Source organism: Sciurus vulgaris (assembly GCF_902686455.1).
Source record: "Sciurus vulgaris genome assembly, chromosome: 4".
NCBI classification, from domain to species: domain Eukaryota; kingdom Metazoa; phylum Chordata; class Mammalia; order Rodentia; family Sciuridae; genus Sciurus; species Sciurus vulgaris.
The window spans coordinates 29,052,046-29,079,454 of NC_136464.1; the positions used below are offsets into that span (position 1 = coordinate 29,052,046).

At 40.5% G+C, this 27,409-nt stretch overlaps 1 protein-coding gene and 1 pseudogene across 2 annotated transcripts in view; both read left to right on the forward strand.

Annotated features, from left to right (window-relative positions):
• Positions 1-7,047: 7,047 nt before the first annotated feature.
• LOC306659295 (ubiquitin-conjugating enzyme E2 G2-like) lies at positions 7,048-7,784 on the forward strand (annotated as a pseudogene). Its single transcript has one exon. The product of its transcript is annotated as a ubiquitin-conjugating enzyme E2 G2-like (transcript).
• An 8,334-nt stretch (positions 7,785-16,118) lies between these two features.
• CPN1 (carboxypeptidase N subunit 1) overlaps positions 16,119-27,409 on the forward strand; it is a 29,347-nt gene continuing 18,056 nt past the window's right edge. Inside the window, exons 1-2 of the mRNA XM_079138692.1 lie at positions 16,119-16,619; positions 21,554-21,750. Of these exons, the coding sequence (XP_078994818.1) occupies positions 16,397-16,619; positions 21,554-21,750 (420 nt within the window). The 5' untranslated portion in view covers positions 16,119-16,396. The remainder of the gene's footprint in view (positions 16,620-21,553; positions 21,751-27,409) is intronic.

The following is a 27,409-nucleotide window of genomic DNA, read 5'->3' on the forward strand; positions in this document are numbered from 1 at the left end:
TTGACTTTATTTCAAGTCTCAAAACTCTCTCTCCTTGAACTATCAGCAATCTACTAGTGGTGCTATTTACAGGGGCAGGACCCTAGGTGGTAGAATGCCCCTGGGATCTATTCCCTGTACTGCGAAAAAAGAAAAATTTTCCTTTGAACATTCCTCTTGATCCAAAACTCCTTCCTCCAGCATCAGTCTGGATCTCCCTCTTTTCTTTCTCTGATTCAAAATCCTTCTCCACCCAGTTTCCTATTGCCAAGTTGACTTCCCTCTCCTCCTTCCTTTCCCTTCCCTTTCCCCATCACCTTTTTTCAGCCAGGGTCATTTCCTGCATTGGTATCTATCCCAGTTACCCATGAATAACATCACAACACAATAAAAGCCTAATGACGATGAAGTGCAAACAATAATCATCCAAATATGAGATGGGCAATGATTATAAAGTTATATTTATTTGTTTTGTATTACATATGATGTCAATAGTCCTTGGTTCCAAGGAATATCCCATGAGAAACTATATGAAATGCTCAAAAGTTTCTGAAGGCATTCTACCTCAAAGAAGCTCAGGGGTCTACAAAAATAGTATCTTCCACTCATTAAGCCAGGCACTGTGCATTATCCTATTTGTATCTCCCCAACAGTGCTGTGAAATATGCAGAGGTGACAGAGGGAAGAGATTTGACCAAGTGTACCTAAACAGAAATAGCAAAACTCAGATTTAAATCCTAGTCTCTGACAGCAAAACCCAAGTTTTTAACCACTCTGTTCTCTAGCCCCTTGAGAACATACTAGTACTTCTATATATGATCAAGAGTAATTTGGTTCTAAGTCACTGAATTATCTTCCCTATGCCAGTTCTAAGAATGTTCTCATTTAAAGGAGGGGACACTGGTCCTTTAAGTCTTGAAGAGTTGAATGGCATTAAGAGACCTAAGTCAATCTTCATTGTGTTAGGTCTTTGTGGAAGCAATATATAACCTCCAACTCTTGCTTGGGTCCTGGTCTCCACTTGCTGTCAGACACTGTCCCTGCTGGCCCTGCTCCTGAACCCTTGGTTTTCTTGGAAGTTCAATCAAGTCTGTCTTACTTGGAAACTCAGGCCTGTGTGCCAACAGGGAGTGCCCCTGCCGCAACGGGTAACAACTCTTTAGGAAATTTCCAAAATGCACCTAGTACCTAACCTATAAACGACCTACATCACACCCTAACCTGTCCCTCAACCACATATAGGCTTCTCAATAATTTTGGACCTCAGTCTTATACATTCTTATTATACTATATTTCTCTGAATTTAAGATGCAAACTGTTTTAAGACATTCTAGTTTCAGAGACATTAAGATATGAAATGGAGAGTACCTTACAATCAATGAAATATAGTTGCCCCCCTGTGTTTTGACCTATTTTGACCAGTTCAGTTAATAGGGCTAATCAAAGTCTGATGGGTGGTAGCCCCTTCATCCTAAATGACCAGACCATTTAGGGTCTTGCTCCTCTTTTCCAGTTAACCTTCTGCCTGATACCCTCATATCCTCATTGAAGTCATATCAGTAAACACATATCACATTCGTTTTTTAAACTCCAATTTCCTCCTGACAAGGAACACTATTTACAAATTAGGCAACACTGGTACACAGAATGGATTCAGAGTCCATGCCATGCATGCTTCCCATTGGCTAGAGGGCAATCTGAGTCAACATGTCACTGAACCAATGATTGCCCTGTTGGAAGGAGGGTTAGTAGGGGCATATGGAAGAGTCTAAGTTTCTGGAATTCCTCGTAGTCATTTCCTGCCCTGTTCTAAAATCAACGAAATGTAAATGCAAGGATAGTTTATTGTTTGTTATTGCTTTTCAACATGAATATCTGTTATATGCCAGGTATGAGTATCAGGTATATACCAGGGTAGGAACTGGGAATCCAGAAACAAAGAAAATATCACCCCTGTCTTTAAGGACTGACAAGGTATCAGGGGTGACTAAAGATGGGGTGGAGATGGTCAATGTTCTACAACATCTGTCTTCTCTGTCATAATAGAACCTGATTTTTAGCTGGACATATGGTTGTCTGGGACAAAGACTATATTGATCTGCTTTCCTTGACTGTAGTCATGGCCCTATAAGTTCTAGCCTATTGCATGTAAGTGCAAGTGGTAAGTTAAACTATGGGAAGTTTGCTCTTTTTTTAACAGTTTTGTTGAGATATAATTCACATATCACAGAATTCACCCATTGAAAGTATGCAGCTCAATGGCTTTTAGTACATTCATGGAGTCATGCAACTATCACCACTATAGATTTTAGATAAATTTTATCATCCCCAAAAGAAACTCTTTTCCCTTATCCATGACCTCCCCGCAATACTCCAGCCCGAGAGCCTTTACAGATTTGCTTGTGCTGAACATTTTATGCAAATAGAATTATAACTTAAGTGGTCTTCTGTGTCTGGCTTCCTTCACTTAGCATGTTTTCAAGAGTCATGTATCAATAGTTCATTTCTTTTCATTGTGGAATTATATTCCATTATATGGATATATCACATTGTATTTATTCATTCTTTGGTTGATGGATATTTGGCTTCTTTTCCCTTTGTGGCTATTGTGAATAATGCTCCAAAAGAACACTAGTGTACAAGTTTTTGTGTGGACATGTTTCTATTTCTCTTGGGTATATAACTAGGGGTAAAATTGCTGGGTGGCATGATTATGATATGATTCTGCATTTAACAGTCTGTGAAATTTCCAGAAATGTTTTCCAAAGCAGACATACCATTTCATATTCCTACCAAAGGTGTGTGAGAGTAGGAATTTGCTTTTTAACGGTGTGCTTCTTCCTACTGGTAGAACATGAGCATGTGACAAGTCTGGAACTAGCTTGGATAGTAAGGTTAAATATGTTGGTATTAGCAAAGCAACAAGCTAGAATGAGCCAGGACACAGTAGACTGGATCTGCTTGCTTCCAAGCTTCACTTATGTGAAAAGGAAATAAAACTACAATTATTTGGAATTTTCACTTGCAGCTAAATATAATCTCAATGGATATTGGTTATTGGGGGCTATGTATCACCCCTGAAGAATCAGAGAACATAGAGAAAGCCATTTGGGAAGTAATAGGACAAGGAAAGATGACTAAAGGAAAAACCAGACTGAAACCCCATTTTATATATTTCCAAAATGTCTTTGTGATGTGGGATTAAGGAGGAGGGCTGTAGCATCACCAGATTACAACCCAAAACACCTGAGTGAAGTGAATCATTTTGAGACACACTGTTGTCCTGAACTCTAATCTCTGGGGAAAGATGTAACAGCAGAGAGTCGAAGACATTTGATGGCTGGTGTTTGAGCTAATGATCCTGACCTCTTCTTGGGGATAACCCTTTCTCATGTTCCCTATCTCTCTTTAACATCATTATCTGGATAGAAATTTCCTATTGAAAAATGAGTAATAACTTAAAAGAGATGTATGTGGAGATTATTGACGGGGGGGGTTATGTCAGAAGAGAAATTATTGCAGACAACAGAAGGATTCAGACAAATAATCCTCCTAAGTCTTGTCACAGACATGATTAACTTGGGGAAATATTATAAAGAAGAGATTAAGCAATTAGAGAGGAGATGGCAAGGCATCGAAGAGAAATGAGGTTGAGTTGGAAGAGCTCAGGAAGAAAAGAAAAATAGAAAAACGAAACTATTGCAGAGAGCTTAGTCCAGCCTTAAAGCATTAGTGGGACATGGGTTTTATGCATACATACACATATATATATGTTTGTGACCAAAATACTTGACAAGAACAACTTAGAAGAAAGTTTATTTTGGATCACTTTAACAGAGGTTCAGTCCATGGTGGTCTGATTTCATTGCTCTGGGCCCAAGGTGAGGCAGAACATCATGGCCCTAGTGGAGGAATACTGCTCCCTTCATGGCAGCCAGGATACAAAAAGAGGGAAAAGGGATCTTAAGACAGATGCACCTTTCCAGGGCATGCCTCCAGTGACCCACCTCCTTCAGCCACACCCTACCTGCCTACACTTACCACCCAGTCCATTCAGACTACAATGGACTGATGAGGTTACAGCTCTCACAATCCAATCAATTCACCTCTGAACATCGGTGCATTAACATAGGAGCTTTTGGGGGATACTTCATATCCACGCCATAATGAGATATAAAATCTTTGATAATAATTGTAAATATTTATGGGTACATTGTAACATTTTGAAATATATACACATTAAGTCAAGATAATATTCATCACCTCACCAACTCTCATTTTTTGTGATAAGAACATTTAACATATAGTGTTAGAAATTTTGAAGCATACAATATGTTATTATTAACTACAGGCACCATGCTGTGCAACAGATCATTACTATTCCTTTGGTCCAACTGAAACTTTGTGTCCTTTGATGTCACTTCTTTGTCCATTTGTCTACTTCAGCCCCCAATAACCACTATTCTACACAACTCTTCTATGAGTTGGACTTAATTTTTAGGTTCCACATGTGAGTGAGATCATATGCTAATTGTCTATTCCTGGCTTAGCATAATGCTTTCCAGATTCATTCATGTTGTCACAAACGTCAGGATTTCCTTCTTTTTAAAGGATGTATAGTATTCCATCATGTATACATACCACATTTTCTTTATCTGTTTGTCCACTGACAGACATTTAGGTTGTTTCCATATCTTCACTTTTGTAAATAATGCTGCAATGAACATGGATGTTCTTAGGCATACTGATTCCAATGACTTTTCTTAAGGGGCTCCAAAGTTCTCTGAAAACCAGTAGAACAGAGAGAGATCCTGATAGACTTGATTTTTATGACAGACTTGGCCAATGGACATATTTGACTTACATTCTGTGAGGCTCTGTTCCTTCTCTACAAATTTTCTGTTTAGCATGTGATGGGAAATATGTGATGATGGGAATAACATGTGATGATGAGAAACAAATTAGTTTCTCTTCTGAAAGAACACAGAGAGAAGGAAAGGAAGGAAAGAAGGAAAGTCAGTTTCTAAAAAATTATTATAAACCTTATATTATTTTAAAAGTAAAAGCTAAATAACTCTGAGAATAATGGAGAGAACTGAATGTAAATATTACAATACTGAAAATGTAAACATAATGTGAACTGGACATGGTGGCACACACCTGTAATCACAGCAACTCAGGAGGCTGAAGCAAGAGGATTGCAATATTGAGGCCAGCCTCAGCAATTTAGCAAGACCCTGTCTGAAAATAAAATAATAAAAAGGGCTGGAAATGTAGCTCAGTGATAGAGTGACCCTGGGTTCAATCCTTAGAACTACAAAATAACAATGATAATGATGATAATAGTAACTAAAGACTAACCAGTCCAGAGTCATTAGTTTGCAAATGTTTTAATTTCACTCCATTCCCAAGTGACCTCCTGTGACTCTTGGAATTAAATCTGAATTCCTTGCCAAGTGCACCTCTTTACTCTCTTCTCACATGGCTTTCTTCACCTCCAAACTCATGCACTCGCCAGACTTCTAATCCCAAGGCAAATAAATCTTTCATTCATCAAACATTTACTGAGCACCTACGCACTCAAGGCAAAGCAATGGGAAACACAGTCAGTAATCCTGGTTTTCATGCAATTGACCTTTTAGTAGGGGATGTAGGCACAAAATTAAAAATAAATACATAGTACGATTTCAGATAGTAAGTATGATAAAGAAGAATCAAGTCAAAGGGTAGAGAATGATAAGGAGTAGCAACTGGGGTCAAGTTTTGATAAAGAGATCAAGACTAGCCTTTCTAAGTGGTGACATTTTAACAGTGGGAAGGGAAAAGCTACAAAAAAAATTTAGAAGAGCATTACTAGCTAGCAAAGTAGCAAATGTAAATGCCCTGTGGTGGAAATAAGCTTGATACATTCAAGCAATAAAAAGTCAATTGTGATTGTTTACTGGATCTTTATAGAGTCACTATGGGAATTTTTTATTTATGTTTTTAAAAACACTCTGGCTAGTGTCCAGAGAATAAATCAAAACAGAAGCAGGGAGGCTATGGTCATTATCTAAGCAAGAAATATATGGTGACCTGGCCTATGATGTCAGTGGTTGACCACCTTAAGATGAGAGAAGTAGTCAGGTATGAATATTTTTTTCTTCTTCTTCTTCTTTTTTTTTTTTTTTTTTTTTTGTGGTACTGGAAATTTGACACAGAGGTACTCTACCATCGAACTATATTCCCAGTCCTTTTTTATTTTTATTTTAAGACAGGCTCTCTCTAAGTTGCCAAGGCTGGCCTCAAATATGCCATCCTCCTACCTCAGTCTTCCAAGTCACTGGGATTACAGGTGAGCACACTGAGCCTCACAGATTCCGCGTTTTGTTTTGTTTTTAAATATTTTTAGTTGTAGATGGACACAATATCTTTATTTTATTTATTTGTATGTGGTGCTGAGGATCAAACCCAGTGCCTCCCGTGTGCTAGGCAAGTATTCTACCACTGAGCCCAACCACAGCCCATGTGATGTATTTTTAAGCACAGTTGGTATAACTTGCTGATGTAGGGAGTGAGATAGCAGGATTATGGTAGAGTCCTAAATTTTGGCCTAAGCAAGTTAACCCATTGTGGTATATTTACCAATTTTGGAAAGTAGAGGAAATGAAAATTTTCAGAGTAATCCCTATATGATTAACAATCATTGATTATCCCTGATGACAGTGTGAAGGTAATATTTTAATTTCTCTTTATACTTTTGTCTTAATTTTTACAACAAAGATATTTTATTTTTACGTAAGCAGGTAAAGTCATTTTTAAAATTAATTATTTTTCAGATAGTTTGAAAAATAGTAGCCAGATGGGAGATAGTTTGCACAAGGTATTTCCGCTATAGAAAGCGCTTGGACTGGGGAGTCAGGAAGCCAATTTAATCTCCAGATTTGCCAAATAAAAATTATATGATCTGAGCAAATCGTTTGAATTTTAGAGTTCTTGCATATATAAATAGGATAAAATCTCTCAAGAAAGATTGGCATGCCCTGGCGTCGGGGCGTGGGTGAGGCAGCTAGCGCAACTGCCGGGGACATGGCAGGGATGTCACTCAAGAGGCTGATGACCGAGTACAAGCAACTAACCCAGAATCCTCCAGAAGGAATTATGGCAGGCCCATGAATGAAGAGAATTTTTTTCTAATGGGAGGCGTTGATCATGAGCCCGGAAGACACCGGTTTTGCGTTTAGTGGTTTTCCTGCCAACCTGAGTTTCCCACTTGACTACCCACTGAGTCCTCCCAAGATGAGGTTCACTTTTTTGTTCCATCCAACATCGACCGGACGGCAGAGTCTGCAGTTCCATCCTCCACGCGCCGGGTGAGGACCGATGGGCTGCGCGAGCAGGCAGCGCGGAGGGTGGAGCCCGGTGCAGAGGGTGGCGAAGATCCTGCTCCAGTGTGGTGAGCTTGCTGCAGAGCCCAGCGATGAAAGCGGAGCTAACGTGGATGCTTCCAGATGTGGCGGGACGAGTGGGAGCAGTTTTACAAGACTGCCAGGCAGATCGTGCAGAAGTCTCTGAGGCTCTGAGGCTGTGCACTCGCGGGCCGCAGACAGCACGGCGCAGGTCCAGTGCTGCCCTCGGGACACTCAGTTACAGTGCTGACACCAAAACAGGCAAGCTTGCAGAACCACGGCACTTCTTGTTTCTTTACCTTTTCACCCCAAACAGGCTTCTCTTCTGGAGTTATGACCAGCGTGCATAAGGACAGCTTTGCAGTTTCCCAGTGTGCCTCTTCATGGGGTGTTCAGGAAGGGCGCCAGGTTGTCCCTACCTCCCAGCCACTGCGCAGTCCACGCTCCCTCCCGCAGCTGCCCGGCACTGAGCCTGTGCGGACCCGCTGCCTCGCACAAAGGCATGGGACACACTTTGTACCCCGCCTCAGGTTCCATGTGCCTTGTGAGGCGTTCATGACGTCTCATCTTGTGTTTTACAAGCAGAGGTTGTTCGTAAAGCCTCTTCATTTGTTGTGCATTACAATCACACAAGTACTTTGTAAACAGCCAGTGAGAAATGGGGACACAGAGCAGAAGATTAACGCTGGCTGTGGAGACCAGTGGCTTCCCGGTTGCATTTTTAAGGGATTAGCGTTCTGTGGCCATTGCTTGTGCACTGCTAGAACAGACACAGGAAGGTCTTTGAAGTTTTAGTGACGTTTTCTCCTGAGTCCTGCAGTTTTTCTTTTCCAGGCTAAAAGCTGGGTTGCTCCAGGGCTTTGCATTTTACACTGTGGTTGTGCCAGAACCATTCTTTGCCCTTGAGGTCAGAAGGGACTCTACCATTAGCTGGCCCAGAGTGCAGAGGTGTGCCTTTCCCCAGGTGGAGGGAGCACTTTTTTGCAGATTGTGACTTTGATGCCGCCTCCATGTCTCTGACAGCAGACAGAACTGAGCAGCACAGTATCAGGAGAAGACGCCACAAGCAATAACACATCTGTTGCATGGGGAAGTAGATGCCCAGCCTGTTACAACAGGTTGCATTTCAACAGGAGTTTGTTTTTAAATGTAAGAGATGGCCTGTGTGACATGCAATAGGTTTCACTTCGCATTAGTCTCTTTCCTTTCCTTTGCAAATGTGTCCAGCGCACATTTGTCTCTTACCAAAACCTCACATATCATGGTGTTTACGATTTCAGGTTCAGGGCTCCATGTTAGGCTTCTGTGGAGGCCAGGTTTGTTCCTTCTCAGAAATGTTTAATTGAATGATTAATTAATGATTAATCATTCCATGTTTGAAATTCTCTAGGAAAACTTGTGTTTGGAAGGGTGGGGAGGTGTCGTACTACATAGTGTTTGCAGGCATGAGGGAGACACAGCCTCAGAGTGGGAGGCGGTGGCCTGTGTGGAAACTGCTGGCCTGCTTCAAGACCACAGGGACACAGTCACCTGTGGGCATCCATGGGAGGTGGGGAAGGAGCAGCAGTCTCCTTACAAAACATAGTATTTTTTTATTAATTTGTATTTCTTGATTGAAAAACAATCCCATGGTGTCCCTCTTCTGTGGTGCAATTTGAATATCCTGTTAAAAAATAAAGTTCTATATTTCCTCCTCTTAAAAAAAAAAAGATTAGCACACTTTGTATCTGCAAACTGCACTGACTCAAGGGACAGGAGCAGGGTAGGTGGCATTAGGCATGGGTGCAGTGGAAATGCAATTCTGGAGTTCAGAGAAATGAAAATAAACCAATTGGGAAGTGCCCAAGTTAATGGGATTTGTAGATGAGACCATCTAGTAGATAAAGGAAAAGAGAAAAATGTTAGGACAGATCCCTGGCTGACTCTAAACAGGGCAGGGTGATAAAGAGGAACCAACAAGCTCTTCCCTCTAAATATGCACTTCCTTCTACCCAAACTTCTCCACCTCTTTTATCCAATTACCATTCAGATGTCAGATCTCAGTACAAACATAACTTCATTTGTTTTTAAATTTATTGTTCATTGTTTTAGGATGAAGTGGTGAACAGTGGGATAAATTAATCCTGGCTTCATTAAGCTTATCTTCTACTGGAGAAGATAGTCAACCAACAAGTAAATAGGCAAACAAAAAAGGTAATTACAGACCAAGAAGTCAAACACTGATTAAAATAACCAGGATGATAAGACAGTAACCAGGGGAGGCCCTTATAGATGACTATGGAAGTTCTTCCTATGTAGTTGACCATTATGCTAAGATCAGAAGTATGAGATGGGGTGGGAGAAGAAACTTCCAGGCAAGGAGAACTGGAAAGGACTTGAACTGCCTTAAGGACAGACTTTCCTTATTCTCCAGGCTCAGTCAGGTTCTCTTTGCTCTGCTCTCTCATAACACTTGACACCCAGAAACCCCTCAAAGAGTGATTGTTGATTTAAATAACCCCAGACTCTTGCTTCATTTACAGGTCCAGTCCACTAACACTTTTAAGCAGGGTTAAATCATATTGAGACTGTTCTGTACATAACTGCTGGATGATACAAAGAAATGTTAAAACTAAGCTACCTGGATCTGGGGTTGGAGAGGTTGGCTGTCACTCTCTCCCTCCACCTCCCTACCTGAGGACAAATATTCTTCTACCTTCTCCCATCTCTTTCCACTTTCTGATGTGTTCCTACCCTCAGTCCTTACCTGTATCAATAAGATATTGGGCTAACTGTGCCAGCCTGGAATCCAGGCCTTCCTCTATTACTAACTAGTCACATGATTGAAAAATTCCTCCTCTAAATTGGTAATTACAGGACTCTTCCTCCTCAGGCTGTTTGAAGAATACATAAGGAAGTAGTTGGTAGAGGATCCAAGATGGTGGATTAGAGGGAGGCTGCGTTCCTTGTCTCTCTGTAACTCGGGTTTCAAGCAGAGGGTATCTGTTTCTTGGTGAGGCAGTTTTTGCTGCTTATTGATCCCCTGCTGTTTACCCCATTTGTCTACTGCGATCACCTGCAGTCAGCCAGCATATCAACACTTTTTTGAGTGCATATTGCTCACTGTCAGGCACCTACCATCTGCCATTTGCCTGCCTTTTGCCTGTCCATTGCCTGCCTTTCACTATCCATCACCCACCGCCCAAGGTTCACCTCCGGATCATCCAACAGCAGTCAGCAAACTGACTGCAGACAGCCAGTGGAGTGCCAGCTACCTGCTGTTGCCTGGAAGTTCACTGTGACAGTACCTGCAGGTTTGATTACACGTGGCTGCCGCCATTTTGAGACAACAGCCAGGCCCCCATAGGACCCCTGGCCGGACTGACTGAGCCCTGTCTCCAGGATCCCTCAGTCCGACCGATTACTCCCTGCCTCTGGGGCCCTCACATCAACTGACTGCACCCTAACACCAGGACCCCCAGACTGAGTGATAGCATCCCACCTCCAAGATCCTGCAACCAGACTGACCACACCCCACCTCCAGGACCCCTGCCCGGCCAACTGCACCCCACCTCCAGGACCTCCAGTTGATCACGCCCACACCCCGAGCTGCAGCTTCCCATTTGCCAACACATTTGGAAGCCAGAGCGGCCATCTTGAATAATCCTGGAAGCTGTATCTTCCATCTTTAGGTGGAGCAAATCCCATCCTGAGATGCCTGCTGGAGACTGGAAGCTCATTATCAGGTACTTCTCATGCATCAGGCTACTGAAGACTGGGAGGTTTCATTACTATATGACTGTTATACTGTAGATTTTCTTTTTTTTCTCCTTATTGAAAAATTTTAAGCTTTTATTTCTTTACCTTTCTTGCTCTCTTTTCCTTTTGTTTACCTGTTCCCTCAGAGTCTCATTCTCCCTTTTTGCATGCTAACGACCAACTTCTTTTGATTACACTCTCACTCTTTCTATTATCTAGAACTTTTATATATTATTTTCTTATCCCATTAACAGCTACATCCTACACCCCTCCACATCCTCTTTGTCCTCCATTAGAAACTGCAGATCTTATTGCAAATATGTTTGTTATACTGAAGACAATAATTGAACTCATTCTGTTTATTATGACAATATTGTTAATGTCCTCATAAGGGCTATTTGTCCTAGGGTTGCATACTGTCTGAACTGGGCACTGCTAATATTGATCTCCCCCTTAAAGAAAAGGTTTTGGAAACCTACAGGGTCACTATAAACCTATAGGGGGGAAACTGCAATACCCCAGATCTGCAGCGCTAGAGGGGAGGATACATGGACAACATGAAAAAACAAGGGAAGAAAATGATCCAAACAAATCTAGATTCTATATTAATAGAATCCAGTAACAGTATGGAAGAAGAAATGTCAGAAAAGGACTTCAGATTATACATGATTAAGATGATTCATGAAGCAAAGGATGAGTTAAGAGAGCACATGCAGGCAATGAATGATCATACCAATAAGCAGTTGAAAGAGCAACTGCAGGAAGCAAAAGATCATTTCAACAAAGAGATAGAGATTCTCAAAAAACAAAAACAAAAACAAAAAAAAAACAAATGGAAATCCTTGAAATGAAGGAAACAATAAACAAAATTAAAAAACTCAATGGAAAGCATCACCAACAGATTGGACCACTTGGAAGACAGAACCTCAGACAATGAAGACAAAATATTTAATCTTGAAAATAAAGCTGCCCAAACAGAGAAGATGGTAAGAAATCATGATCAGAATCTCCAAGAATTATGGAACATCATGAAAAAACCAAATTTAAGAATTATCAAGATTGAGGAAGGCACAGAGATACAAACCAAAGGAATGAACAACCTATTCAATGAAATAATATCAGAAAATTCCCCACGCTTGAAGAATGAAATGGAAAATCAAATACAAGAGGCTTACAGAACACCAAATGCACAAAATCACAACAGATCCACACAAAGGCACATTATAATGAAAATGCCTAACATTCAAAATAAAGATAGGAAGTAGTTGGTGCCCTATAAGGCAGTATAGAATTGTGAAGCATTATTAATATTTGCCTAAGGCAGACTGGAGGCTTTATGGTCCAAACACAGACAGCTTTGAGGACACTGTGAACCCAGAAAGAAGGAAATGCCTAAAATTTGAGTGAGGAGAAGAAACGGAGAACCCTGAAGATGCCATTTGTTCTAGGCCCACACAACCATCTGCAGGACTGGCTTCCCAAGATTCGAGTCAAAATTTTGTGAAGATGTTAATTAAACTTTCTGTTCAGCCTCCCCGCAGGTACCCAAGTTCTGTTCTAGGCTTAAGATATTTGAGAACATATTAATTTCCTATTGCTATGGTAAAAAAAAATGACAATAAATGTAGTGACTTAAAGCAACACCGATTTATTATCTTAGAGTTCTAGACATCAGAAACCTGAAATATGTCTCACTGAGTTAAAATCAAGGCATGGGCCTTTCTGGAAGCCCTAGGGAAGCCTTGCCTTTCATAGTTTTTAGATGTTATTCACATTCCCTGGCCCCCTTCCTCCATCTTCAAAACCACCAAATGGCTGGTTGCATTTTTCTCACATCTGATCACTCTGACACTGACTCTCCTGCTTCCTTCTTCCATTTGCAGAGAAAATCCAGGATAATCTCCTCATCTCGAAATCATATTCCTTTGACACTCAAGCCCATGTTCCTTTTACTTCTAGTTGCTTTGAGAGGCTTCAGGGCACTCACTCTGGAACTCTCTGTAGAATCCAGGGAAGCCATCCCATCCTTGGCTTGATCTTCCCTGTTTACAACTGGCAGCACAAACAGGCAGGGAGGGTACCTCCTCCTCTTTGGAAATGGGACTCATTGACTTAGCATGGGCAAGGTCTCTGTAAAGATCTGTAGGCACATGTGCCAGAGAAGGGGGAGTTTTGCTTTCAGAGGAACAATTTGGGGTTATCTGGGGGCTACCAAGCCAAGCCCTCAGTTGTGACAATAGATGTTGTCCTAGATCAAGGACTTAAGTGAGAGACAGCATTAGTGATGCTCTTTCAACCTTCTGTCTTGATCCCTGCCTTTACCACATGGGGTGACAAGATCTTATCAGAAAATTATGGGATTTGTGGTATTGTCAATTTCATACTTATCTTGGACCAACCCTCGTGGACTATCTGTGGCCACACTGGCCAGGTGATACAGTGTTCACCCAAAACACCGAGAGGGAATAGCTTCCTTTACTGACAGGTTATAAATGCATAGGATTTCCTTGGAAAAGTGGGATAGAGGCAGTCGCAAGACACAAGGGGAAAAGTCAATAATGGGTTCAGTCATCCATTCATTCATTCATTTGTTCAACAAAGGTTGAGACCTGTCCCAGGCTCCTACCTAGAAGTCAAGATCAGTCTGCAGGGAAGGTACAGTGCCTCAGTGCGGCTGTATTCTGTTCCAATACCCAACAATAAGCACAGTGACTACACAACAGGCAAAGCCAAAGGCTTTTTGACTGCTTGTAGAAGTAACTGCAGTGGGAGGAGAGGGAGACTCAGGAATTGGAGATGAGTTAAGATCCCGAGGGAATTTGCATGAAAGCAGGAGAGCAGGCAATGAGGGCATGGTCAGAAGACAGCAGGTAGAGCAACAGGTCTGTACAGATGACAAGGCACAATTGGACCTAGTGTGAAGGCCAGGCTGATGCATTTAGATTTTGTACTACAGTGCATGAAGATCGATGGAAACTGAGGTGTAATTTACATACCACAAAATTCGCCTTTTTATATTGTACGATTAAATGATTTTTAGTAACTTTACTAAGTTATGCAACCATCACCGTAACTCCAGTAAGACCCTTCCTGCTCATTTCCAGTTAATCCTCATTCCCATCCCCTACCTCAGGCAAACGTTATTTTACTTTCACTTCCATAGGTTTACCTTTGCAGGATATTTAGACAGAATCATATGACAAGTGGCTTTTTGTGTTTTCTTTCACTTAGCATAGTGTTTTTGGAGACCCTTCACATTGTAGAATGTTAGTATTGTATTCCTTTTTATTGATGAATAGTGTTCATGTGTACAATATAACAAATTTTCTTTTCTATTCACTAGTTTGTAGAGATGTGGGTAATTCCCACTTTGGGGCTATTGTGAAGAATGCCTCAACGAATGCTATTTGGAAGTCCTTACTCTCTTGAGCAGGCACCCAGGTATTGTTGGGCTGTATGGTAAATTTATATTTAATTCTTTAGGGGATATACTTAATTATTTTATTTCCTTTTTAAAAATGGTTTTATTGAGACATGATTTGCATGCCATAAGTTCACTCATTGTAAGTGTAAAATTCATTGAATTTGAGTGTATTTTTAGAGTTGTACGGCCATCACCAACAATATAATCTGATTGCTCGAAAAAGAAATCTTGTGTCCACTTATAGTTTCTCCATATTCCCACTCCTGACCCTGGGCAACTTCTTATCTATGTTTATATATTTGCTTTACTCTCTGTGTTGACCTTTTGTAAACATTTCATATGAATTGGATCACACAAAATGTGGTCATTTGTATATGGCTTTTTTCACTGGGCATATGTTTGGGACTAATCCATTCTCCACTTCTTTATATATGTATATGTGTGTGTGTGTGTGTGTGTGTGTGTGCACGTGCACGTGTGTGTGTATTAGTTGCAGATAGACACAATACCTTTATTTTATTTATTTATTTTTATGCAGTGCTGAGTATCGAACCTTGTGCCTCACCCATGCTAGACAAGTACTCTACCACTGAGCTACAACCCCAACCCCTTCTCTTTTTTTATTGCTAAATAATATTTCTTTGTATGAATACATTGTATTTTGTTTCTCCATTCAGCAATAAATTGATATTTGGGTTGTTTCCACTTTTAGTCTATTATAATAATAGGAATATTTGTGTACAAATCTTCTGTTGATATATGTTGGCATTTTTCTTGGGTAGATAACTAAGTGTAAAATTGCTGGGCTATACAGTGACGTACATATTAAATCTTTTAAGAAACTCCCAAACTTTTCCCAAAATGCCTGCACTATTTTACATTCCCAATAGCAATCCTTGAGGGTTCTACTATCTCTCTGTTCTCACCAACTGCTATTATTGCTGTCATTTTGATTACAGCCATTCTAATAAAGGTGACTAGATATCTCAAATGGTTTTAATTTGATTTGACTTGAATCAACCTTAATTAAAGTTGATTCAATAAATATGTTGAACATATTTAAATATGCTTACTAGACATCTGTATATCTACTTTGGTTAAATATCTATTCAAATCTTTTGCCCAGTTTTTAATTGAGTTGTTTATAGTCCTTTCTTTGTGTTTTAAGTATTCTTTATGTATTATGGATATATTATCAGACATGTGATTGTTTGCTCCCACCTTGTGGCTTATATTTTCATCTTCTTAATAGTATCTGTTGTAAGACTTTTAAGAGAAAAAGGGACAAGAAAACTAATGAGAACACATATTAAAAATAAAAAAAGGACAAGACAACTAATGAGAACAAAATTAAAAAATCAAAAAAAGATAAAGGACAAGATAGAACTGTGTTTCAGAAAGATAGTCTGGCAACTGTACGTGGGATGGAACAAAGAGGACAGAGAGCTCTTTTTATAAGTTATAACAAAGGGAACAGACCCAAGTCAAGTTTTTAAAATCCTCTGGGAGTCAAAGGGTTATAAGCAGATATTTATCAAAGCATGTTTACAGTCCAGTTAATCAGTAAACCAAAATCCGTGAGACTACCAATCTAGGGATGTGCAAAAACCTTTCAAGAGGTTTTCCAGGATTGAGAAAGGAAGAGAAATGAGCATGGAGAGCTGAGGGGCTATTCCAGAGCTACATAAATAATTTCCAGCACCGAATGGGACAATCCTGAACCTCCTTTCAAGTGCTGTCACACTGGTGTTTTGTGGTGGGAAGCCAGGTGGAGCTGGTTCTTTCTCCTTGGATTTTGACTGTTGAGGAGGCTGTTTGGAGAGGTGGGGGCACATTTCAGTGTCTCTCTTTGAAGAAACCCAGCAAGATGTCAGACCTGCTTTCAGCCTTCCTGCACCTCCTCCTTCTCTTCAAGTTGGTTGCCCCAGTGACTTTTCGTCACCACCGTTACGATGACCTTGTACGGACACTGTACAAGGTTCATAACCAGTGCCCCTACGTCACACGGATCTACAGCATCGGGCGCAGTGTGAAAGGGAGACACCTCTATGTGCTGGAATTCAGTGACTACCCTGGAATCCATGAGGCCTGTAAGTCTTGAGCAGTTCTGGGAGCGTGTGTGATGCGACTCTTCCCTTACAAATGCAGTCATTGGTATTGTTTCTAGGGTGGTCCGTGGAACCTCCACCTATGGAGTAACCTCTTTCTCAACCTGTGACAAGTCTGACTACTTGACTCTTAAACTTCCCCTGCCTCTGGGAGTTGCAACCCCAATTCAGGCTCCAGCTTCTCTCTCCTTCTTATGTTCTGTTTGCCAAAGACCTTAGTGGTAGAAGGTGAATCTTCTTCCCTGCTCCCTTCCCATCCCCCTACCTTCCTCCCGTTCCCCCTCTTTTTCTCTTGCTATTATAGAATAATCTTTCATGATCCAGTGACTCAGGAGCACAGCAGAAATAATTAGCTCTTCTAGTCCTATCAGAGAATTTAGAAGGATTTAGGAGTCTCTTCCTGGAGTGGAAGTAGGATAGAATATGGTATCCTAGAGATTAAGGGCTGGGGTATTAGATTTATTTATTTGATTCTTTTTTGCTAATCTGCTTCTATTGTCAAAGTAATCCACGTTTAGATTATAAATTAGAAATTATAAGTAATAATAATAAAGCTCATCCACAATCTCAACATACGCAGAAAACCACTGTTAACAAATTGATGCATATCCTTCCGGACTTTTTTCCATGAGTATTTAAATATATTTTTCATACACAAATAGTTTTTCATAAAAATGGAATCAGAATATAGCTGCTTTCCTCATGTTACCATCTGTTATAAATAGCACTTGTGCCTGTAAATATAGATGTTTGTCACCATTTTTGGCTGTGTAATATTCCTATTGCATGGTTGTCTTTAGCTGCTCAAGTGTTGATGGACATTTAAGTTATTCCTAATTTCTCACTGTTTTACTTCACTTTTCCTCTCCACTTCCACATCCTCAGCCAGTCTCCACCACAGCTTGCCTAAATTATTGCATAAACTCCTCGTGGGTCTCCAAACTCCTAACTGCTGCCACTCTCTGAACCTTCCTGAACCTTCTCTGAACCTTGTGTCATTCAGTACACAAATGAAAGAATAGTTTTCCTAGAAACTGATATAATTTTACTATTCTCCTGCAAAAACTCCATGGATTCTGACCATGAGAACATCAGAATATTACATAGGAGAGGCTCAGGGACCATCACATATGTGAGCTCAAGGGCCTTGCTTTGAAGTTGCATTTGTGTAGAGAGGACGTGCTTTTACTCAGATCCCATGTTCACTGTGGAAGCTTCAGACTCTTAGTGGATGTGATGGGGTTAGCTCCCCAATACATGTCTCCTTCTTGGTGCCTCTGTACTTCCTAGCATTCAAGGCCTTCCTTGGAACTTGCTTATACAACCCTGCTCCTCACTGATCCTTCTTTTCTCTGAAGCCCTGTAACTTTAGTTATTGGTCCATTTGTTCCTTTTACTCACTTATTTTACAAATATTTACCAATTACCTTCTATATGTAAGAACTTTTATGGGTTCTAGAAGTACAGCACAGAATAATACAAAGACCTTTCCCTCACAGGCCTGAAGTCTAGTGGAGTATACTTTTATCAATGGGTAATACATATTATATCAGAAGGAAACTAATGCTATAGCAAAAAAGCAAATCAAGAAGGAGAGATAGAGTTGCATGAGGTAATATTGGGAGGAGCAGAGGAGGTTGTTGGTGATCAGGAAAGGCTTCTCCACCGAGATAGTGTTGAACAGAGACCCAAAGGATATGAGGGAACATGTCACGTTGATATTGGGTGAGGGTTGGGGAGGTGGAAAGATAACAGGCAGAGGGAAGAGCAGATGCAATGTCTCAGGAGCTAGGGCATGCTTGGCATGTGTGAGAGACAGTGAGGGGGCCTCCAATGGCTCCAGCAGGGTGAACAATGATAGAACAAGAGGTGAAGTCAGAGACAGACAGTGGGGAGACCTCAGCAACAGAGGATCACATAGGGCTCTAGAGACCTTTGTAAATATTTTGCCTTTTACTTGGAGTAAAATGAGAAGACACTGGAGAGTTTTAAGCAGAAGAGTTGCAAGATCTAACTTAGATTGTTAAAAGCTCACTCAGAAGAGAAGTCAGCAAGTTGCAGTTCAAGAGCCAGCACCAGTTTTGGTGAATGAAGTTTTATTGGAATGGCCACGCCCATTTGTTTTTGTATTGTCTGTGGTTTACTTCTGCTGGAAGAATTGAATAGCTGTGACAGAGACAATATTGCCCACAAAGCCTAAAGGATTATATTATATTCTGTCCTTTACAGATTTTTTTTTCAAATCCCTGATTCAGGAGAAGAGACTTAAATAGGGTTGGGCAGATATAAGGAAACCGGATGGGAAACTCATAACAGTAATCGAGGCATGAGGGGGTGGGTGCTTGAACCAAAATGGTGTCAGTGGTTGTTATGAGAAGTGGTTGTGTTTTGGTTATATTGAGGGCTGGGGTATGGCTCAGTGGTGAAGTGCTTGCCTGGCACGAATGAGACCTTGGGTTTGATTCCCAGCACCACATAGGGGAAAAAAGAAGAAAAGAAAAAAATGATCATGTTCTCAGCCCTAGTCCAGTATGGAAGTGCATCCCTGTAGACTCAAGAGTCTAAACAGGAAGATCACAAATTCAAGGCCAGCCTGGGCTATCTAGTGAGACCCTGTCTCAAAATGAAAAATAAAAAGGACTAGGTTTGTAGCTCTGTGATAGGAAGTACTTGGTACCCTAGTACCAGGAAGAAAAGAAATATGGACATAAAAAGAAAAAGAAAGAGAAAATAGAGAAAAAAGAATCTAATCTCAAACACCTTCTAAGTGCATGCCACTGTACTGAGTTCCACAGGAAAGTGGTTCCCTGACTTTTGGATTTCATAGAAAAGTTAAAACATATTTTTCATGACTAAGAGAGATTAGAGGAGACTGAAATAGATTTTTCCGAGTTTCATTTTATTGAACAAGATATGAAGAAAACTGTCCTCTACTATCACCAACCTTTCCTATAAGAACACCAAAAAAGGTAAGAAAGACATAATCTAAGATTTAAAAAATACCCTAAGATTAAAGAATACTCATTATAGAAAATTCACTACATGATCCTATAGGTTACAAATGTCCCTTTGGAAAAGACTGCTCTAGGAATACTTAAACAACTAATAATGGATTGTGTTCTAAATAAAATTAAAAATTATATACATTACTAAGGCCAGGTCCAGTAAATGAATTAGAACATGTGCAAAAATAAGAAGTATGGCAAAAGGGAAGTCTGCTGACAGCTCACTGCCAGCAAGGAGAACCCAAGACGGCCTCGTAGAGTAAGAAATAGTTGAACTCAGCCTGCAAAGATGATAAGGAGAATTTGGAGACAAGGAGATGAAGAGGTGCAGAATCAAAAAAGAAACAGAGGCAGAAAAGTGTTGGGTGGAAAAGAAGACACTTGACTAGGAACTTTTCTCCTTCCTTTTAAAAAGGCACAAGAGCAGTGCAATGGCACAGGCTTGTAATCTTACAGATTCAGGAGGCTGAGGCAGGAGTATTGCAAATTCAAGGCCAGCCTCAGCAATTTAACCAGACCCTATCTCAGAGGAAGGAGGAGGAGGAGGAGAAAAGAAAGAAAGAATGATCTTAAAAACATTTTTAGGTTGGGGTTGTAACTCAGTGGCAGAGTGCTTGTCTAGCATGCACAAGACTTCCTCCTCCTCCTCCTCCTCCTCCTCCTCCTCCTCCTCCCCCCCTTCCTCCTGTTCCTCCTGCCCTTCCTCCTGTTCCTTCTCCTCCTCTTTTGGTACCAGGATTGAACCCGTGGGCCCTTAACCACTGAACCACTTTCCCAGGCCTGTTTATTGAGACAGGGTCTCACTGAATTGCTTAGGGCCTTGCTAAGATGCTGAAGCTGGCTTTGAACTTGTCATCTTCCAGTCTCAGACTTCTGAGTTGCTGGGATTATAGGCCTGCACCATCACACCTAGCAAGACTATTTTAAAAATGTTTTTATTAGTGCATTATAGTTTTATATAATTTGGGGGTTCATTTTGACATATTCATAAATGCATATAACATAACTTGCTTCATTTCACTTCTCAGTATTATCTCCTCCCTCCCTCGATCCCTTAACTCTACTCTATTGGTCTTCTTTCTGTTAATTCTTTCTGTTAATTTATTTTTCTAAATTTGTGTTTGCTTTTTTATGTATAACTACAATGCTCTAATTGGTGCATTTTAGTTATACATGAAAGTGGAATTCATTGTCACATATTCATTTGTGCACATGGCATGATTTTGTTAATTTCATTCCACAAAATGATCTTCTTTAAGTGATTCTAGAGGTTCTCTCCAGAATCTCAATTCTTAGCCAAGCTGAATAATTAGTTTGGCCAAACACTAAGGTCTGAAATATAAACAGACTCCTTCCTACTCTATGTCTCAAGACATGCCTTCTCAGATATGAAGGAGAGATTTTAGTTTTCCCTAAGTGCAGGAAAAATCAAGTTTGGGGATGACTGGCAAATGTTATACCATAACCTGGAGTACTTTATGAGGCATATTTTGGGAAAACACCAACCTCAGCCTGAAAGATTAGTCTCTGCTTGAGAAGCAGCTTGCTACTACGAATGGTACTGCAAATGCTTGCTGGGCTTTGACCTCTATTATCTCCATTAGTTGAGTGGCCTCAGACAAGTTCCTCCACTTTGAGGCTAATCATGCCTACTTCACGGATTTTCTGTGGAGATGAGCTACAACAAACATAACTGCATAGTGCACCATGGGAATTCAAAAAACAGTAAGCATCATTATCCCAGCGTGAAGTTTTGGACCTTTTGCTATTACATTGGTTAGGAAGGGTCTCGGGGATTATTGGCAAAGACCCAATGAAAGCTTAAGGTTGCCTTTTAAGTATTAATGAAAAGGAAGCACTTCTAAACTTCCCCATCTCTTGTCCTCCTGCATGTGCATTTTCCGCTTGTAGTGGAACCGGAAGTCAAGTATGTGGGGAACATGCACGGTGACGAGGTGCTCGGCCGGGAGCTGCTACTCCAGCTGTCTGAGTTCTTGTGCGAGGAATTCCGGAACCAGAACCAGCGCATCACGCGGCTCATCCAGGAAACGCGCATTCACATCCTGCCCTCTATGAACCCCGATGGCTACGAGGCGGCAGCCAACCAGGTAGGAAGCCCCAAGGAAATGCAGGGAGAGACTAAGGCCATTTTAGGAGAGAAAGTGTAACCCCGAGCGTGGATGAGTGGGTTCTTTGTCTCCAAATTCAAAGATTGAAATCCATGGACACAAGGATGAGAGCAAAGTAGCAGGATTTATTAGAGTAATGGAAATAGAAAGAAAGCGGAGCTCCCAAACAGGGAAGGGGCCCAGGAGAGGGATGCCAAGGGGCTGTCTGCTGTCTAAGGGCTTTTTTTTTTTTTTAATTTAAATTTTTATTTTTACAGACTGCATTTTGATTCATTGTATACAAATGGGGTGCAACTTTTCATTTCTATGGTTGTACACAATGTAGATTCACACCATTCATGTAATCATACATATACATACGATAATACTGTCTGTCTCATTCTACTATCTTTCCTTCCCCCACACTCCCCCCCCCCATTTTCCTCTACATTATCCAAAGTGCCCCCATTCTTCTCTTGCCCCCACCACCATGCCATCCACTTATCAGAGAAAATGCTTGGCGTTTGGTTTTTTGGGCTTGACCTATTTCACTTAGCATGATATTCTCCACCCCCATTCATTTACCAGCAAATGCCATAATTTTATTCTTCTTTATAGCTGAGTAATATTCCATTGTTGTCTAAGGGTTTTTAAAGGTATATCTGATGACCCAGGTGATTGTTGGGGTGAGGGATGGACCAGTCAAGCTCTTCAAGCTCTCAGCTTAATAAGCCAATTATAAGTATGTAAATTTAATTCCTTATTTACAAAATTAAGAGGTCAGGTCCAGCCTTGTGGTTTGACATGTCTATTGGGGAGGGGAAGTTCTTCAAGCAAGGGTAGATCTGGTAGTGGGCAGTGGCTAAGGGTAGGGGTAGCCAAGGAGGAGCCATTACAGTCAAAGCTGTCAGCAGCAGGGACAGGATGTGCTAGCTAAGGGGGAGGTGTTGTGGTTGAAGCTGTCAGGGACAATGATGGGATGTTCTCCAGGCCCCATGTCTCCTTCTAGGATGGCTGGTCTCATTTCCTCTTTTCCCTTCTCTGAGGCCCTTCTCCTGTCTGCCTGTGGGAGGTCTACCTTCCTGCCTCATTCCCTCAAAAGGAAATGCCAACAGACAATTTGTCCCACTATAAATGCCATTCAAAAATAAAGGGTAACTGTCAGTGCTAGGGTGCTCACCTGAAATCCCAGCTTCTTGGGAGGCTGAGGCTGGAGGATCACAAATTCAAGGTTCGCCCCAACAACTTAGTGAAACCCTATTTCAAAATTTTAAAAAATTAAAAGGCTGGAGATGTAGCTCAGTTGTAAAGCACTCCTGAGTTCAATCCCCAGAACCAAAATAAATGACTGAGGGGAAAAAAAATCAACAGAAAAATAAACAGAAATATAATTAAGACTTTGGTCCTGTCCAAATATAGCACATTAGGCAATAACGGTGGGCTCTCTGAGCTTCAGTTCCTTCTACACCTGTCCAGCTGACCTCAAGGTTTATTGTGAGGATCAATGAGGCAATGTCCATGACAACACTTTGTAAACTGGAAAATACTATACAGAAGTGAAGGGATATTGCAAAATACACCCCTTTCCCTGAACTTTTGGCTTCTATCTGTAAAAACCATTCACCCTCCCACCCCTCATGTCTATTTGAGGGGTTTTGTGGAACTGGGGATTGAACCCAGGGGTGCCCTCCACTGGGCCATACCCCCAGCCCTTTTTAAAAATTTGACACAGGGTCTGCTAAGTTTCTGGGTCTAACCTTGAACTTTCAATCCTCCTGCCTCAGCCTCCTGAGTCACTGGAATTACAGGCTTGTGTCCCTGTGCTCTGCACATTTGTTTTGTGTGGAAAATCAAGGGAAACAAGCTTTCCCCTAAGTTGGGAGGTTGAGTAGTTACTTGTAGATTCTTCTTTTTTTATATTTCTATGGGTTTTGTTCCTTTACTAGTATAGTACTCAGCCTTTCCATTCTTTATTTTGTAGTTATAGTTTCACTGAGAAGATTTTTTAAAAATGTCTATAGGCTTTTTATATATATTTTTTTCCTGACATAAAGTCAAAATGTCAGTGTGTCTTAATTTAAATCAATGGTTCTCCTTTGTGGCTGTGTATCAGACTCACAATGAAGATTTGGAGGGAATGAGATTCCCAGGTCCCAACCCAGACCCACTGAATTAGAGTTTTCAAGGGTGATACCAGGCATCTATCTGCCTTGCACAATGAATGTGTTTCTTTAAGAGCTGTGTTTAGACATGATTTTCTTCTGGGGGTTGAAGAGCTTTAAATTAGCATATTTTAATTCTGCCTGGGAATATGGTTAGGGATTGAGTGGAGGCAAACAGGGGAATGGAACCAAGCACAAAGTTGACTCTTGCAATCTCACAACTTCCTGTGAAATGAAAATGAAAAAATATAAAAATAAAAAACTTTATCCTACCTCTGGAAATCATAGAGGTGCCCACCAACATGCCTCAAGACTTAAGTTTTCAAAGAGCAGGAAAATTGGAAAGGGATGTGGAGGAGAACCCCAGTTTGGACACTTTTGATCATTAGCTTTCCTTGTATTGCCGTGGGGAAACTGGAGAACCAAATTGGTCTTTTGCAGCAGACAGGGTAGAAGGAAGTGGGAAAAACTCCAACCCCACCAAGTCCCAGAGCCCTCAGACCTGGGAAGCGAGATAGCTCTCTCTGGTCACCTCATGTGTTCTTGTTCAGGGTGAGCAGATCTTAAACCTGAGCCCAAGAGAGGACCTAGTGGGTTCTCACACTCTATTGCTACTTTCCATACCCAAAGGAAATCTGTTCTCATTGCTGTGCAGGGGAAACTTACCTGCACTAGACTACCAGACTGCACAGTCACCTGTAGGAAGGCAAAGTGATGGCCCCCAAAGGTATCCACCTGATCTAATCCCCAGACCTTATGAATATGTTATGCTGCTTGGCAAGGGGGAATTAAAGTTGCAGATGAAACTAAAGTTGTCAAATCATTTGGCCTAAAATAGCCTGGATTTCTTGAGTGAGTCCTGTATAATCAATCACAAAGATTAAATGTGGAAGAGGTAGGCCAAAGGCCAGAATCCGAGATTTCAAGAAGTTATGCTGCTGGCTTTGAATATGGAAGAAGGAACCATAAACCCAAGAATGTGGATGGAAAATTCAGGAAACAGATTCCCCTAGAGCCCTCTGAAGGAACTCAACCCTGCTGACACCTTGCTTTTATTTCAGTTTTCTGACTTTCAAAACTGTTAGGGGAAGTCCTCCACCATGCCTGCCTGCTTGCTTGCTTGATTGCTTGCTTTTTTTTTCTTTCTTTTTCTTTTTCTTGTGCTGGGGATGGAACCCATGTCCTCATGTATACTAGGTAAGCGTTGTACCACCAAGGTCTCTTCTTGTCATCCTAACTAACGACCAGTCTGGGTGGCAAATCAACTGATAAAGGCTTAATACTGACAATGAAGAACTACATTGATAAGAATGAGAAAGCAGTGAAAAAACCCTGTAGGCAAAAGTAAAATCATCATATCATAGAAGTGTGTAAAAAGCTGAAAAATCAGACAGATGTTTCCATTGCAACAGAATTGATACAGGAAACTTAAAAAATTTCCAAAATAAAGTTATGTGTTGAGTGGAGATCTAAGAATAAAATATAAACAGGATGTCATGCAAATATAAAAATAAAGATTTTTAGAGAAAATTCAAGAGGTAGTGCATCTGTGACTTACTTTTCAGCTGTTCATCATCTCTTCACCCCACTTCAGGAAAGAACCAATGGTATGGGCTCTATCCTTTCAGTCCACAGGGCTGCCATAGTACCTATCTCCAGTGCCACATAAACACTGGATGGAATTTCAGTTGCAACAGGCATCTTAGCATATCTCTGTATTACCACTTTTATATTTAATTATTTGTATATATATCTACTTCATGAATACTATGAATTCCTACAAGATTAGTAGAATAATATCTCATTTACTTCTATCCCCAAGGTCTGTCAGATCTTTGAATAAAGACTTAAGTAAATTTGGGTTGACTAAAGGGGTGACTGAATAAGTGAATGAATATAAGAGCATATAAAGATAAAATTGGAAGTATGAGCATGGAAAGAAAGTTGATAATGCTCAAAAGGAAAATAAGTTAGGATCCTACATTTTTTAAAAAGCAAGAGAGTGGATTTCCATGGTAAAACCACTTTGATAGACAGCTCATCAGTTTCTCAAAAAGTTAAATATCAACTGATCTTAGGTCAGCAGATACCAGCAGGTCTACTCATAGGGACTCCTGCTCCGACCTAAGGGACAGAAAATACACATCCATACATAGACTTGCACATGAATATTCATAGCAGCATTATTCATGCCACCCAGAAAGTGGAAACAACCCAAATGTCTGTGTACTGTATTGAATAGCATCACTGTTCTTAACTTTTCATTCACCTAATACCTGTAAAAGTGATCTTATTTGGAAATAGTCTTTGAAGATATAATCAAGTTCAGATGAGATCATATTGGATTAGGGTGAATTCTAAATCCAAAATGATTAATGTCCTTATAAGAAGGAATAAATATCTAAATAGAGACACAGACACACTGGGGAGAAGGCCAGGTAAAGATAGAAGCAAAAATTAGAGCAGGCTGTGGTGGTGCATGCCTGTAATCCCAGTGGCTGGGAGGCTGAAGCAGGAGGATCAGAAGTTCAAGGCCAACTTTAGCAACTTTTTGAAGCCCAAAGCAACTTAGTGAGACCCTGTCTCTAAACAAAATATGAAAAGGGCTGAGGATGTGGCTTAGTGGTTAAGCACCCCTGGGTTCAGTCCCTGGTACCAAAAAAAAAAAAAAAAAAAAAAAAAAAGAAAGAAAGAAAGAAAAGAAATTAGAGGGATGCATTCGCAAACCAAGGATTATCTCCAACCTCAGGAAGCTACAAGAGACAAAGAAAATTCAGAAAGCTTAGCCTGCTGGCAGCTGGATTTCAAACTTTGAGTCTCCAAAGGTGTGAGACAACAAATTTCTGTTATTATTATTATTATTTTCTGTTTTGTGGTAATTTGTTACAGAAGCCCTAGGAAACTAATACAGTCCCTCAGCTGGTGAATGGGTGAACAAAATGTGATAAAGCCATGTAACAGAGTTATTCAGCAGCAGCAACAACAAAAAGATGAATGTGTGCTGCAATATGAATGAGCCTCTAAAAATATTATGTGGAGTTGGGGAAAAAAATCACAGAACACACAATATATGATCCCATTTTTGTGACATGTCCAGAGAATGTGAATCTGTGGAGATAGAAAGTGATGACCTTGGGTTCGTGAAAAAGTGAGGATTGACCATAATAAATAGGAGTGATCAAAACTTTCTATGGCAGATTAAATTTTTAAAAGGAGATGAAACTGTTTAATAGCTGTGTCCAATTTGCTGTTTAATATACAAGAAATAAAGTAGCTGCATTTAATGAAAATAAATAAATAAATAGGAATGATAGAAATGTTCTGAAATTAGTTTATGGTGATGGTTGTACAACTCTGTAAGCATATCAAATTTATTGACTTGTACACTAAAAACAAGTGAATTTTACGGTATGTAAATTATATCTCAATACAGTTATTTTTGAATAAACTAAAGCTCCCATGATTCTGAAACGCTTTCCTCTCGTTAAAGCATCTCC